This window comes from Furipterus horrens, unplaced genomic scaffold (genome assembly GCF_987537825.1).
Source record: "Furipterus horrens unplaced genomic scaffold, mFurHor1.1.pri manual_scaffold_12, whole genome shotgun sequence".
Classification (NCBI taxonomy): domain Eukaryota; kingdom Metazoa; phylum Chordata; class Mammalia; order Chiroptera; family Furipteridae; genus Furipterus; species Furipterus horrens.
The window spans coordinates 71228394-71245495 of NW_028327182.1; the positions used below are offsets into that span (position 1 = coordinate 71228394).

A 17102-nucleotide genomic window follows, 5' to 3' on the forward strand; every position below is an offset into this window, starting at 1 on the left:
TATCCAAAGATATAGTAAGTAAAATGTGCTGTGGGTAAGGGACAGGAAGGTGGAGTTAGATTTTCCCTGTCACTGGTTGGCAGTTAATGTGTTTCAAGCCAATTCACAGCTGTTATAAGGTCGAAAAGATAGGAAATAATGGTTATACCACATTATAAAAATGTCATGCACCATTACAGGTAGGTGCTTTGTTTCTGAAGATCCCTTGAAACCAACTGTAAAAATTATTTTTTAAGCACTGTATGAAAAATTGACTCACATGAAATTCACATTAAAAGTAACAAATGTCTATTATGCCTCAACTTCATAGTATTAAAAAAGCAATATATTACAAAAGTAAACACCAACTGTACCATGTCATTAGAAAATGAAGTAATTAATCAAATGTTCTACTTAGTTTTCAGAAAAAATACCCACTAATAAAGAGAAAAATAATGATTAAGATTTTATTTATTTTTAGAGAAGGGAAGGGAGGGAGAAAGAGAATATCATGTGTGGTTGCCTCTCGCTTGCCCCCAACTGAGGACCTGGCCCACAACCCAGACATGTGCCCTTTGGTTCACAGGCCGGTGCTCAATTCACGGATCCACACCAGCCAGGGCAAGAAAAAAAAAATTTTAATTCCAAAATTATAAAGGCAGCAATCAATATTGCTCCTTTACTAAGGTAGAACAAATTAAAATAGAACAAGGCAAACTATTAAATACTTACAAATTCTTCATTAATAGCATTATTTATAATTATGAATATACAGTATTCCCTCACTTACTGCAGGCATTACGTTCTAGACACCACCACCCCCCACGATAAGTGAAAATCCACGAAGTAGGATTCTTACATTTATTTTAGTATTTATATATATTTTAAGGCTTTATAAACCCTTCCCACACTTATAAACCGTTCCCAGTCCCTTATTAACATTTCCTACACTTTTATAAACACTACTTATGTTCTTAAACATATTCTACACTCTTAAACCTACGTAACTTTAAAAACATACGTATACAATACAGCAAAATCCTGCGACATAGCAAAAAATCCGTGATAAATAACTAAATATATTTTTTAAAATCCCACGATACAGTAAGGCTGCAATAAGTGAACCGCGATATAGAGAGGGACTACTGTAATGATTGCTTTGGCAATCCTTGCTGTCCAGAACAGAGAAGAGAGAGCATCATCTTTAATGGATTTTCTATTTTATTCAGAGGATCCCCTCAGGATCTCATAGAAAGCCTATTTATTCTCAACTCTAACACAATTCTAAATGGAGATAGGATGGTACAACATTGCTAAAAATGAGTATTTCAACCTCCTTGGAAGGCTGAAACTCAGTCAACCAAAAGAAGTCTCAAATTTAAATTATTTTTTAAATTGAGAAACATCATGCTACCTCATGAGTGGCCTTCAAAGTCCAGTTGTGACGATAGGAATCTGTGGTTTATCCTTAGAGGAAAATTTAAGACCCACTGGTATAATGAAAACACTGATGATAAAGCAAGTGTGTTGTAACCAACAATCTTAGCTCTGGTTTCTCCCATGATTAGGAACATGAAGTCAGATAGGTAACCAGAGATTCACAAACAGAAGAGTCTGAGACAAACACAAAAGACCACACCACAGGTTTGGCCCAACTACCACCCACCCACCCACCCCATCACAAGGCCATTGTACCCTCTACCCAGAACCCTCCCCAGATGTTCACAGGGCCCTCCCTCACTCCAGTCAGGTCTGTGTTTAAACACCTCCTCATAGGCCTTCCCTCACCTCTTCCTTCAACGTCCATTTGCCCTGCTTTATTTTTATCAGAGCATTTATCAGTAATCGACATTATACATTTAGCTACTTTATCAAGTCTTCTCAACTAAAATGTAAGAGGAATGACTTGTCTGTAGAGCTCTGTATCACCAGCACCTAGCACAGTGCCTGGGGATAGGGATGCCCAAAGTTTTCTTGACAGTGAAACTTCATATAATGTAACTACATCTGTGTGAAGTCAGTGTCATTTAATAGACTGACAAAAAGATTTCATCTTTTGCCCCTAAGATTATCACTGAACATCAAATAAGTTATGTACACTGATCATCATGAATCATGAAGGTCAAAATACAGTCCCAATATTTTAAATGTAATTTTAAAAAATGCACAATTTCTTTTCCATATTATGGTGCTTAAGGAATAAGTAACCTAGTTGCTACTATTACCCAGAAAATTCCTTCATGGTGCATCTTCACCCCTACTCCCTGCCGCCAAAGCAAATAAAGAAACGACACACCTGTGCCATTTTTTACAGTACCACGACCATAGAATGAATGCTTTAACATACTGCACAGAATGAGGTTTGGGTAGCAGTATGCGCTATGTAAACGCCCCAGAAAAAGCTTTGTATCAAATCCAACCCTCAGCCCTCTAGTAGAAAAATATAGCAGGTAAAGGTCGTTAAGCACCCACTTCACATCATACTCAAATAGAGAAGGGGAAAATGATGTGGCTCGCCACCTGACATGCCCTTCCGCGGCGTCACTCAGCGCTGTCACAGACGTGTGACTGGGGACCAGTCCACCGCTCTCTCCACCCAAATAAACGTGGAAGCGTCCTGCCCTGTCCTGTGACTTTAGAGGACGCGTTCGCGAATGACGTCTTCCCAGGCTTCACTCTCAGAATCAGAGCGCTAGAGTGGTGGTGACTCAGCCCACCCCAGGGTCCACCCTCCTTCCCTCCCCAGGAGAACCCCAGCAGCGACCCCCGCCCCGGGCGCTGCAGCAACCCACTAGCCGGCCGCGCCTCTCGAGGTTCCGCTACCTTGGGCCTGCGGAGCGGTTGGGCTGCCCTGCCCCGGCCCCGCCAGTCCCTTGGAGCCTTCCAGCTGCACTCGCAGGGACCGGCCTCCAGGACGCGCCCCAGACCCCGAGCCGCCTAGCTCAGCCCCGCTACCTTCGCTCTTGCCCAGAATCCGGCAGCACAGGTTCTGCAGCAGGACATTCGGCGACTTCTGGTCGGGGGTCGCCATCCTCGCCCCAGACTGCACACGGGGGCTCCGCGGAGCCGCCGGCCCGAGCCCACCTGCCTCGAGCGCAGCGCACTCAGGAGGTCCCGCTGCGCTGGGGCTGCCTGTGCCCGCCCCGCAGGCTTTTTACGTCCCCCAAACGCTAAAGCCCCGCGGAAACCCCCGGCAACAAGGGCGCCATTTTAACGGAACCCGCCGAAACCCTGGGCCCTTCCCACAATGCCCCACTTCTTCCGGGCGCTCGGGACTGCCCGTGCTCTGGCCTAAGAGTTCCCCCCATGGTCACCGCGCGTTCCCCGCCGCCACCACCACCACAAAATTCCGGCACCAAACCGCCCCAGCTGCTGGCTGCACTTGTTCCTCTCAGTGCTCAGACCTCTAAGGTCCCCGACGTCAGGATGAGAATTGAGTTGCTGTGAAAGTGCTAGGTGCCCAGTAGCGCCTTTATATATATATATATATATATATATATAATATATATATATATATTATAATATATATATATTTTTAAGTCATCGATTCGAGTCATACTTTTGATGAAAGAAGTCTGTTTAAAGAAATACAGGATTGTATTACTTTAATATTTAGTTAAGTACTGACATTATCCAGCTACTTTATGTAGCTATTCATAAGAGCAGTATGGTTTCTCACCATCCTCCTACATTACTCTCCTAATGCCAGATACCTACAGTCATTAGAGACAGTCAGATGAAAAGAGGGGGAAGACCCAAAGAGAAAAAAAAAACTGAAAATCACTTTAAAGATAATTATAGACACTTAAATGTGAGTCCAAGATGTTTTCACAGTAATAATGACTATAGACACTATTGGGTGGGATGGACCATACTGGAATACTTTCAGGAAGCTCATATCTTACATCTTTATCTCAAGATAGAGCCATAGAACCAGAGAACTTCTATAGGAGCCCTAAAATAAATCTTTTATTTTTGTACTGGCAAAGTAGTCACAAATGAGGACCAAACCCTAACCCTAATGGTTCAAGCTGCAAATAATGATGCAAGTTGGACACACAGTCCTGCCAAAGTCTCTTATTTTAGGGGTGGGTCATTCATTGAAGTGGGACCCTGAGATTTGGGATAGAGGCATTTGGGTAAAATATTTTGGGTAAAAGTGACTTGAACCTTCATGAACAGAGCACAAACTTTCCTTCTCTGTATGCAGAAATTGGCCTTTCCTTGATTTCCTGAAGCAATTAGACAGATTATTCTCCTCAGAAAATAAAATAAAGTAGAATTTCAAAGGATTAAAACAATCCAAAAGAAGGAATAAAGGGTAGGCAGAGAAAATCAGAGAGAACAACAGAAACAAACTTTTTCAATGACATACTTAAATCCAATCATACAACTACAACAAATATTAGTTGATGAAACATTCTAATTGAAAGACAAACATTGTCAAAATAATAAAAAGCAGGACCTATATACAGGTTATATGAAAGACATATTCTAATATAAAGACATAAATAAATTGAAAGTAAGTGGTTGGAGAAAATATATACCATGAAAACAGTGGGTGTAATAAGGCTGGATTTGCTATGTCAATATTAGATAGGACAGACTTCAGGACAAGGAGTATTGCCAAAGATAAAGGATGACATTTCACAATAAGAAAAGAACCCTCTCATTGGGAAGATGCAATAGCTACAAATGAGTGTGTGCCTAATGACAGAGCTTCAAAACATATCTAGAAATGGCAGGTAAAGATGTAAGCAACTTCTTTACAGGAGGTAATTAAGGTTAAATGAGATCATAAGGGTGAGGTCCTAATCCAGTAGGTTCTTTAAAAGACACCAGAGATCTCTCTCTTTGTGCACACAGAGGAAAGGCTAGTGAGGACACATCAAGAAGGTGATTGTTGACAAGCCAGGAAAAGAAGTCTCACCAGAAACCAATCTTGCTGGCACTCTGATCTTGAAGTTCCATCCCCCAAAACACTGAGAAAATAAATTTATGTGATTTAAACCACCAAGTCGGTGGTGTTTTATAATGGTAATGTTGTCAGTGGAAATTAGGCTCTTCCAGGGGATCACAAGAAGAGCGTTCTAAGGACCCATGCATGGGAGATTGTGGTGTGGCAAAATTTATTCAGGTGGAAATAGAAACTTTCCCCTGAGTTTCCAATGTCCCATCTTCCTTTGTTCCACCATGGAAAATGAGGGCTAGAAATAGTCAATGTCCAGAGATCCTGTGTCATGCCAAGGCTAGTTCAGTCCAGTCTTTCTCATCCTCCAGTTAGCTTAGCTTGCATTCCTGGCTGTGATCCATTGCTTTGCTGAAGTAATCAGGCTCCTGCCTGGAGCCTGCATATGGAGTCTATGTGTCCATTGGCCATGCATCTGCTAAGACCACGTAGCTATGGAGAGAGGGATGTGTTAGTTCATGGGGGAAATGCAAGCCAAAAGCAAGAGAGGGCTTCTGTTTCCCTGGGATTATATTAATTTGGGTTTGGGATGGTCCCGGTGCTTTTTCAAAAGAACCAATCAACTTCCCAAGCTTTTGTGGACTTTTGATAGGTCCACACCCCTTAGTTAGACTGACAGGCCTCTATGGTTAAGTACCTCCCACTAAGCCTTTTAACAATATGGTACTGGTACTGGAGGTCAGAGGGCAGTTACTGCTCCTGGGGGGATTTCCTGTGCTTTTAAGATTAAGTCTCCTTGGTAGCAGTCCCATGGAGTGTGTAATGAGTCTGTAAATGCTATAGCTTCCTGGCCAAACAAACAGGCTTATGCTATGCAGTTTATTAAGCTTAATGTCCAAGTCCCTCTGCTTCTTTTTCTTATTAATAATTAACTAACTACCTGTGGTAAAACTAACATGAGCAGACTAATACACCCAGGAATGCAAGGCTGGTTCAATATTTGAAAATCAATTAATGTAATTAAAGATATCAAAGACTAAGGAAGAATAACTGTGTGCTTATCCCAATAGATGCAGGCCCTTTAACAAAAATCCAACATCCATTTATGATTTTTAAAAAGAAAACAAAACTCTAACTGAAGTAGGAATTGAAGGGAAATGCACAAAGTCATCTACAAGAAGAACCAAAGTTAACATCATACTTAGTGGTGAAAGATTCAATATCTTTCCCTCACATAGAGTCTCATTCACACAATAAAAATTAAACAGTTATTTGGGGGGACAATACAGTATTATGGGAAACCAAGAGAAACAATGGAAAATAGAAACATATTTACAGAAGTTTTAGATAAAGCGCTATGAATAAGATGGTCAAGGGAAATCAAAGAAAAGATGAGAATTTTTGCCAAAGAATTTAGAGAATGAAAAGAAACCAATGGAAGCTTTAGTATTGAAAAATATAATTGATACTAAAAGTCAATGAGTGTACTTAATAGCAGTTTAGATAAAACTGAAAAGGTAATTAATAAAGTAAAGATGAAAAAAAGAAAGCATGCTGAGAGAAAAAGATTTTAAATATGACAAAAGACATGAAATACATATGGGACAGAATTAAAAAGTCTAACATTCATATAACTTGAATCCAGAGGAGAGGATAGAGAAAATGTGGCAGAGACTGAAAAGATAATGGTCAAGAATATTCCAAAACTGACCAAAGACATCAGGCCAATGATACAAATACAACTGCAACCATAATACTATCAGGAAAATCATACCTAGAAAAATTTTAGCAAAGTCCCTGAAAAACAAAGACAAAGACAAAATCTTGCTAGCTGGAGAAAAGGCGAGTGCTTACCTTCCAAGAGCAATATTAGCCTGAGTGCCAATGTTTCAGCAGAAAGAAATAGAAGCTAGATGAAAATGGCTGAAAGAAAATAGCCACAAATCTAGAGTTCTAGTCAGCCAAAATATATTTTAAAAGAAAGAGAAAGAGGTACATTTTTAGAAAAACAAAAATGAAAATGAAAACATTCATCATTAGCTGATTAAAAGCAAATTAACTACTACAGTATATTGTTCAGGCAGAAGGAAAATAATATGAGATGAAATGTTCGGACTACAGGAAGAAATAATGATGTATAGCGTAAATTCAAGGCAAGTGTGAATAAATATTAATTGTAAATTTAATTTAAGTGTTCTGATATTTTTAAAATACCTTGGAAAGAGGCAAAAGTACTAATTTACCCTAGATTTTAATAAATCAAGGACATACATTATAATTTCTAAGAAAACCACTAAATGAGAGTAAAAATGTTGATTATTAGAGAGTAGAATATAGAAAAAAAATTTCATTAATCTATAAAAATTAAAATGAACATAGAACAGGAGGGATGAGAGTAAACATATTGAGATGACATATTTAAACCAAAATTTCTCACAGGTTACAGTAAATATGAATGCACTAAATCCACAGAGATAAAGTACAATTCTAATTACATCGTACCAAAGTTGCATTCTATCAATGTGACTTCTCATATCTGGTGTTGACCTTGATCACCTGGCCTCAGATAGTGTCTTTCAGGTTTCTCCAATGTAAAGTTACTCTTTTTCCTTTCCTTTCCACACTGTACTCTCTAGAACCATGTCACTATTCAGCCGACATTTAAGTCATGGATAGTTACGTTCTACCTTCTTAAGTGTGGAATAGCTACATAAATTATTTGGAATATTTCTACATGAGAGACTTGTTTATTGAATAACTTACTGATATGTATGTACTCATGGACATTTATTTTGTACTTCGGGTTATAATCCAATAATACATTACTTATTTTCTTCCTCAAATTGTTCCAGCCTTGACCCTTTGAACTTCTTTCAGTTGGTTCCTGTCTCCCTTTGACATTCCTTCATCACTGAGTTATTTAAAAATGATTAATAGGCTTTATGTTTTTATTAGTCCCATTTTAGATTTATAGAAAAATTGCATAAATAGCACAATAAAAGTCCCATCTACCCATTTACCCTTGACATGTAGTTTCCCCATTATTAACATCTTCTATTAGTTTGCTATATTTGTTACAATTAATGAACCAATATGGACACATTTTATTAACTAAAATCTGTGGCTTAAATTAGTCCAGTGCTTCTGGGTGATGGGGTAATGTGGTAACACAATGAATTCTGTGATCATGTCATACATCACTGTCTCATCTTTTCTATAAAATGAGCCCCTTCTCTGAGGCAAATTATATGGAAGATCATGGTAGTCTCCCCACATCTGGATGTTCTTAATTCCTTTATCCCTGTGAGAGTATGCTGCTCTTCATAAGAGTAGGGCAGGTCTGTTTCCCTTCTCCTTGATATGGACCAGATTTAACATTCTTTTATATTCTCTTTCAGGTCACATTTGCTATTGTAGGGAAAAAATGCATTGAAGCTGCCTAAATTAGAAGCCTGATGATTAATGAGGATATCAGCACCCAACTCAGTTATTATAAAGATCTTCCAATTGACTAAAACTAGTGAACAGTCTTTTAAATTACAAGTATTTTATAAATTGAGATTCACTTTTCTTTTTGAAATCATAATGATTCATTGTTCTGACATCAGATCAACAGAAATAAACTCCAGTTAGGTTTTGAAAAGCCATGTTTCAAGAAAATGTCATTTAACCATTGTAAATAGATGGATAAATTACTTTAGAAGTCAAGAAGTCTTTTGAACCACTGTACTTTCTGTTGTCTTATTTTGTGAGTATATAGTGTTTCTTCTCATACTTTTTTAAAATTGGAATTGATTTTCAAAGGTTAACATTTGACTAGGCTTTACTCTAAAAATCACTAGGATTAAAAACTGTTTTTGCTTGTCTCTTCATATTAGCAAGTGAAAGCCACTAACCCCCTCTTTTCTAGAATTACTTTTGCCTGTATTCTTTAATTACTCAGAATTATATATTTATAGTTTTGAAGAATATTAAGTTTTTGATGAATGGAACATTGCTTCTTTGATTCCAAAAATATTTTAATTAATTTTAAAACACTATAAAAATGAAAACAAGTGGCTTTTATCAATGGTGGTGAAATATCCTTGTTTGGGTATAGAATTCTATGACTAATACTTTAATCCTTCTCTTATCTTGTCTCTTCTCATATTTCCCCCATTTAATAGTGTACTTACCATGAACTTTATCTTCACAGATCACTCATAAACTGGTTGAACATTCTTATGCTATTGTCTGGAGATGGAGTGAGGATAGATGAATTATCTTGGTAGAAAACTGAACAACTTTTTAGCATTTCCTCAAGTCTAACAAGAGCTGTTATGAGGAGTAAATGAGGTGAAAGCAAATGGTGAAGGATGCTGCCTGCTTCCAGCTGTTAAACAGTACCTGGAATGCAGGGGTCTGAGGTTGACATGGGGTACCGGGGTCTGATCCGTTTGGAAGATTAAACCTACCTCCATGATTTAGGACAGGACAAACCCCCTCAAGTCAGGCTGAGGTTACAGTTGGGCTGGCCCTCCAGATTAGCTCCATTTCCCTCCACCCTAACCTCATCATTCCTAGGCATATGAAATGTATTTAGGTGTCCTTTCCTTTCAGGCTTATAAACCTTTGTTAAAGCTCTCACTGGACTAGACTTGCCCCAAAACATTGTTCGACTTCCATGGCAGGATATACCATGTGCCCAATAAGGCTTTTAAAATTCTGGGACCGAGACCATCTCTGTCCAAATTCCTGACTCCCAGGCCCTCAGGGCCACATTGGCAGGTAATGCAGTGTCCCACATGTTGTCATGAGGCCACTAGAGCCACCTTGTGCATCATTGCTACTTTACATCCCTTGTGCCTGCTGCCCGTGCTGCTTTTTGTGTCAAGCGCAGTAGGTTCACATCTCTCATCTTCACGACAATGTCACTAGGTCGCTACTGTTCACCCCATTTCACAGAAGCGAAAACTGCAATCTGAAGTTATAAACAGCTCATCCAATATCACAACCTGGGGGAGACCCAGGGTTCAAATCCATGTTGCAAGCCTCTGAGACTGGAGCTTTTCAGTACTGCAAAGGCACCTCTTCTTCAAAGATATTTTCGATTGCTTAATATATTTTTTGATAACCACCCTCCAATATCTCCTGCCCGTTAGTCTTGAGGAATTGCAGGAAAGCTGCAAAGGAGAAATTTGAAAAGTCATTTGAAAAAAAGAAGAAGTCAATTATTTAGTGTTACGGATGATTAGAGAGCTTATTCCCCTTTTGCTTGAACGAATGCTTCACCCAAGTTAATAATATGAAGACAGAGAGCCCCTTTCGGCCACAAAACTGTCAGCTACAAACTCTTCCAGGCGCCCTGAGCTGAGGCCTCACAGGCATTTTGAAAGAGACTCTTTTTCCTATGCCTAGAGCTTTGTGTCCAGTGATTGATTTGAAGCACATGAATGACTGGACGGCTCATTAATTTCTATAAATATCTGTTATAAATTACCTTGGCAGCAGCAGAATTCAGTTAGACTCTGCATAGGAGAGAAAAACATTTGTTCTTTGTCACATTCTTATATTTGCTGTGCCTCACAAAACGACCAAGTGAACTAGCGACCCATCATGCACAACCACCACTGTTTGCTTATTTTCCATAAAATGAGTTTAACGTATGTTTAAAGATACACCTGCAATATAAAAGGTGAGTCTATAGAATATGAAGTACAGGATCAAGACGAAATGCCCCTATCTTGTGTTTTACACATTAACTCTTTAATTTACATAAATCACACTCTTAGACAATTCCTTATTAACATCAGTAGTTGGTATATAAGGTAAATATAAAATTACCATGTAGATATTCCCAAGACAAAGTCTGCATTCTAAAGTCTCATAGTATGCAAACTCAATTTACAGTTTAAAAGCAACAGACTTAAAGGACAGATAGAACACTAAAACCAAGGACGGGGTGGTCCTGCTACTTACAAAGGCGAATCATTCCATTTCCTCTAGCCTGCATTCTGATGTGAAAAAACAAAACTGTAGAGTTTCATTAATTTCAGATTCATGTTGAAAGAACCACCTGTATTGTGTCCCATAAACTAGGACCTGGACTCACTGTCACATTTCAGGACCCATCAGCAGTCACAGATTTGCACACCAAGGTAATGGCTGCATTACAACTTTGTAGATTCCAAGGCTCTCTTTGTGTTTATATGCAGGTTCTTTCAGAATTTACTTCATCTAAAATGAGCTAATCTTTGTTCTTTCCTGATCGTTTAATTACAAATTTGCTTTGTTTTTAAGATTTTATTTATTTATTTTCAGAGAGAGGGGTACAAAGGGAGAAATGGAGGGAAGAAACATTGATTGGTTGCCTCTCACAAACCCCTTGTGCCATGACTGGAATAAAACCAGTGACCCTTTGGTTGGCAAGCCAGTGCTCAATCCACTGAGCCATTCCAGCCAGGGCTATTTTACTTTGTTTTTAAAGCTGAGAAGCCACTAAGAATTCAACGTAACGATCCAAAATGTTAATAACATTCACAAATACATCACAGTTTTCCAACTTTGCGTTATAGAATGGGGTCAAAGGTAATATGTACACAAAGAAAGGAGAGTATAGCAGGTAAGACGGAGAAAGGAAAGAAGACCAAGAAGTATGGAGGGAATGAGAGAAATATTGGTTTTGCTTGCATGATGGGAATTTTGTTTTGCTCGCTTGCTCTACTCCAAACGGACATTCCAACCCTCTTAACTGTCAAACCGTCCACCTTCTTTATTCACATTAGTATTTCTCCCTAGGATCATCTAACAGATTTCCAGGCAAAAAAGGTCATTGCATAAGCTCCATTTCCAGAATTCAAAAAATCATTTTAGTGATTAAACTAATAGGATTTGCTGTTTTCCTGTAAGAAAATCATCCATCAGATTCAGAGCTTTGTTCTAATTTTTACCAGGTTTTATTAGGTTTCATTCCATTTTCCTTAGTGTTTTGGCATTACTGCTTTTTGTTTATCTTTTTAAATCTTTATGTATTTTTTATCCATTATCATTTAGTCCCCTTATTCTCCCCTCCCCTCAGCAATCACCACACTATTGACCATGTCCATGAGTCTCTTCTCCTTTATGTTCAATCCACCCACCTCCTAACCTTCCCCCACCCCCACTAGCTGTCATCCTGCTCTCTATGAGTCTGTCTCTATTTTCCTTGTGAGTTCAGTTTGTTCATTAGATTCCACATATGAGTGAAATCATATGGTATTCATGTTCCTCTGATTAGCTTATTTCACTTAGCATAATGTTCTCCAGGTCCATCCATACTGTTGCAAAGGGTAAAATTTTCTTCTTTTTTTATGGCTGAGTAGTATCCCATTGTGTAAATGTCCCATAGTTGTTTTATCCACTCATCTACTGATAGACACTTGGGCTGCTTCTATATCTTGGCGATTGTAAATAATGCTGCAATGAACATAGGGTGCTTATGTTTTTTCAAATTAGTGTTTTGGGTTCCTTCAGATATATTCCCAGAAGTGGAATTGCTGGATCAAAAGGCAGATCCTTTTTTTATTTTTGGAGGTATCTCCACACTGCTTTCCACAGTGGCTGCACGAGTCTACATTCCCACCAACAGTGCAAAAGTGTCCCCCTTTCTCCACATCCTCGCCAGAACTTGTTGTCTGATGGCCTTTTATTTATCAATTCATGCATTCTTTTAGATTCCTAAGATTTTCTTTTGGCACCTTTTAGTTTGGAAAACTGTCTCCAAAATTGTTTTTATTTTAGTGGCAGTATTATATAGACACAAATCTTTGTTTGTTTGTTTGTTTCCAACAAAACAAATGGCATTGAAAAATTGAGAAACAATGGTAACAACAACAACAAAAATATTGGAGGGATAAAAATCAGGCATAAGTGCCCCCACAGAGATAGCCACCATTAATGTTTTAGTATTTATACACCCAGTCTTTTCCCTGTGTGCATGTGTACACAGATACATAAAATTATGCCACACACACTGTTTTGTTACCTCCCATTTCACTCAATATTATCTGTCATGGGCTTTTATTTTGTCATTAAATAGGCTAAAGCTGGACTACTAATGGTTGTATTTCATCCTATGGATACATCCTATATTTCATCCTATGGATTCATCATTATTCATGTGATTGATTTCCCTCTTCATGTTCTTGGACATCCAATTTGTTTTCAAAAAATTCACTATATATAAAGAGCATTAAAGCCAAACCACTGGACATAAACCATTGTCCTAAGTCTATTTGTAAAGCCATGAATTTGGAGGAGATAATTGCTCTAAGTCTTTATTGAAATATTTCCTTGAAGGTAAAGTTTTCTACTAGCCAATCTCATTAGAAGTTAGAATGACTTGGGAACAACTCTAGTCTTTGTACCTCCACATTACCCTTCACGAATTGATTAGGCGGTACCATGAGGTAGAACAGGAACATGATTCAGAGCCAGAAGCTAGAGCTTCAGATCCTGGCTCTGCCATTGACCATTGCAAAGTCACTAACATGCTCAAAATTGTGGCTTCCTGGTGAGCAGAGTGGATAGCACTCCACTGTGAAGATAAGCCTACTGATAAAGTGGTTCACAAACTAAATTCTATTTCTAACACTGAGCATCCACCTTTGATTATACTTATCCTCTTAACAAAGAGTCAGGGATGAGGTGATTTTCCTCACCAAACCTCCCTGATACAGGTTTTATGGTCCTTGTTTTAGTAACAAGAAGACTGAGGCTCAAAGAAATTGCATACTTATTTAAATAAGGATAGTCTATAAAATCTATTAGTACTTCTCATTTTAACACTATTAAGAATTAGGAGATTAAAAACTCAATATAAAATTGTACATTTAAAAATCTTTACCAATTGATTTCTACCATGTCATAAAGCTGCTATTTTAAAAAACAAAAACAGCATTTTTTTCCCTTCCCAGTTAACATTGTTTTCTTCCCAAAAGTTCCTGGAGAGTTATATGAAAATTTTAAATTTTTGTGATTTCACCTAGCTTCCAGGAAATCATTTGCAATTTTTGCTGCAGGACATACAGTCAGAAATATTTTTGAAGACAACAGTTAATACATTTGATGCAAAAGCCATACACTCTCAGTTACTTACAGGATCACTATATGGAATGACTTACTTGAAAAAAATGCATATTTGGTTTAGAGTTGTCCCAACTCTTGTCTCCATTCTGTACAGGTACAGAGGACAAGAGAGGAAGCCTGGAGAAGAAGAAAGGGCACCCCTCTTCTGCCCTCCTGCCTTCTAGGACCTTCATGGCTTATAGACCCAGGCCACCAGTGCCCCTCGGGGGCCTGAGATGAGCTTCACCAGGTAAATTAGGAGAGTCAGGCCAGGGAGATGCTGGTCACTGCACTGGACTGTCCTCCATGAGCCAGCCTCGTGTTGCCCTCTGCTGGCGTGAGGGGCTGAATTGCCGCCCTGGGACATGGGGAACTAGTTTAATCGTATCATTGGTTTAGAGAATAAATCTAGTAAGCATTATATCATTAATAGAATTCTCATAATTCTACAAATAAGTGTCTCCTATACTGGTCCACAATATTTGTTTTACTGAAAAAAAAAGCTATTGTTGGAACAGTCCATCTCATTTTCAGAGTGCTTGTAAGACTGTTCCACTCTGCCATCACTAAGAAAAAGTGAGAGGCAGCCAAGCATATGTTGCAAAACTCTGCAGAAAGTCTTGTATTCAAATATTACTACTAGATGTATGACTCTGGGCAGGTTATTTCTTCAAAATTCAGTTTTCTACTCCTTAAAATAAAATGGACATTTTTGCCTTACAAGATTTTGAGAGGATTCAACAAGTTAATGTTTAAAAAAATACCTGGTAAACATTTGAGAAACATAGCTGTAAAAGAGGTTATGAAATGTCTTTTAGTAGATTTCAATATTTGAATTTTTGAAGATTACATTAGAAAGACAAACAGAGACTTTTATCACACTGAACCTATTTAAAAATGAAACCTTAAGTCAGTCAGAGAAAGACAAATACCATATGATTTCGCTCATATGTAGAATCTAATGAACAAGTTGAACTAACAAGCAAAATCGAGACAGACCCATAGATGGAGAGCAGATGACAGCTAAGGGTTAGGGGGTGGAGGGATTAAGCAAAAAGGAAAAAGGACTCATGGACATGGACAAGAGTGTAGTGATTGTGGGGGGGAAGGGAGTAATGGAAATGGTAATGGAAAAAAAATCTTTCAGAAACAAAAAGTATAAATAAATAAATAATAAAATGAAATTTAATTCAGCATTCCACATATGTGAGTATTTCATTATTTCATATATTAAAAATTAATCAAAGAAATTAAAAATTAGTAAAAGGCCTAAATATGTAAAATTATTTCAATAGTAGTGATCAATGATCAAAGGCCTAGTCTGTAGAGATTTATTGATTCAGTAAGCACAGACTTTTACCTCCATGTCTCTAGAGTATCACTGTCCACTTGAAATATGTAAGTTACAAATGAGATCACATATATAAGATAAAATTTCTGTATCCATGTTTTAAAGGAATAAAGTCAACTAATTTGATGATTATCTCAGATTGTGCTGTCTTACATCTCACTTTCTAAAAGAGAGCATTCGGCTTTAGAGTCTGAAATCCTAAATTTGAATCTAAGCCTGGCTACTGAGCAAACACTTCTCAGATCCTGGAGGGTATCTTTGAGATGGGCACATCTTAATCCATGGGCACAAAGAGACTTCACACCAGTGAACTGTTGCTACCTGGGAGTGAGTCAGACTGCTGCCTCCCCATCTCTAATCCCAGAACTACTTTTTTTCCCCTTCCTTTCCTGGCAGTGGTTTCAGTCATTACTCTGGTGTTCATTTGGTCTTCCGTGCTCTCACATGGGATATAAAATATATGTCCATATTGAGCTTTCATTTTCCTAATTAGGAAGTAAATAGATGCTTAGTAATATTTTGAATGTTGTTGAAATATGAAGTAGACCAAAATAGCATGGAGAGGGCCCAGAACACTAAATTGTCATTGTAAGTATAGTCTACAAAGGTAGGCCAGGCAGTACCCACTAAATGTGACCAAGAGTGACTTCCTGTTGAAATAGAAATTTTGAAAAGGATCAAAAGCCTTTGAATATAATATCCAAAATGTACAGAACACAAGTGAAAATAACCTGTTAAAACAAGAAGCAGGAATAACACAATCTGATAAGGAAAGACAATGAATTTGCATTAGTGTAAGGTAGTAAAATTAGTGAAGGTAGTAAAATTGTCTGACAAGAGTTTTAAAGTAATCATAACAAAAATGCTAAGATCTTAAATATTCTTGCCACAGAGACAACAAAAAATAGTAACCATGTGAGGTGGTGGATGTATTAACTAGCCTTAAAGGAGTCATGATTTCACTATATACATGTATATCAAATCGTCACATTGTATACATTATACTTTCACGATGTTTTTATCAATTATATCTCAGTAAAATTGGAAAAAATACAAATACAAATAAATAGCCAAAATTTGTCCTTTAGACTTATTTTTAATATTTAGAATCTTGCTGCCTTATAATATAGTCATATGCTCCTGTCCATCTATAAAAGTGCAACAAGATATTTCAAATGATAGAAAAAAGTTGCTTTTTACTTTAGGTTAGATGAGCATTATATTGCTCAGGAAAACGTCCTTCTTATTCCATTTAGCGTCTTGTTGAGATGAGGAGAAAATGGCCTTCTGATATTAAATCAATATCAAAGCAGGGTAGAAAGAGTGTTTGATGTCAGGTATCCACAATGCCAGTGTCAACCATGCGGTAGTGCTTTAAAATAATGCTGCAGTCCCTGCCAACAATAGACTAAAAAGTGCAATTATAGCAAAATAAATAAAATGATGGTCAAAAAATGGTTTTCTTTTGCAATGATCTCATAGGTCACAACATTGAAATCAAGGACACCTTTTTTACAAGGCTTGCAGAATATGCGGAAGGTGGTTGAAAAGAAAAGCTATTGTCACACCTTTAAATACTGTAGAAGGAAGTAAAAGAAATGGAAAGGAAACCAAAATTTACTGTGTGCCTACTAAGTGCTAGGAACTTTACATAAATTATCCTCAAAATGATCCCTGAAAATGTACAAGTTGACATCTTAATTCATGGTTCTCAATTCTGGCAGCATAAATGCCAGATAAATTCTTCAAATACCATCAGGATCTCTGGGGTTTGGCCCA

At 37.8% G+C, this 17102-nt stretch overlaps 1 protein-coding gene across 1 annotated transcript in view; it reads right to left on the reverse strand.

Moving 5' to 3' along the window:
• TUBGCP3 (tubulin gamma complex component 3) overlaps window positions 1-3208 on the reverse strand; it is a 118750-nt gene extending 115542 nt beyond the window's left edge. Inside the window, exon 1 of the mRNA XM_090258319.1 lies at window positions 2935-3208. Coding sequence (XP_090114445.1) covers window positions 2935-3010 — 76 coding nt within the window. The 5' untranslated portion in view covers window positions 3011-3208. The remainder of the gene's footprint in view (window positions 1-2934) is intronic.
• Between the last annotated feature and the right edge of the window lie 13894 nt (window positions 3209-17102).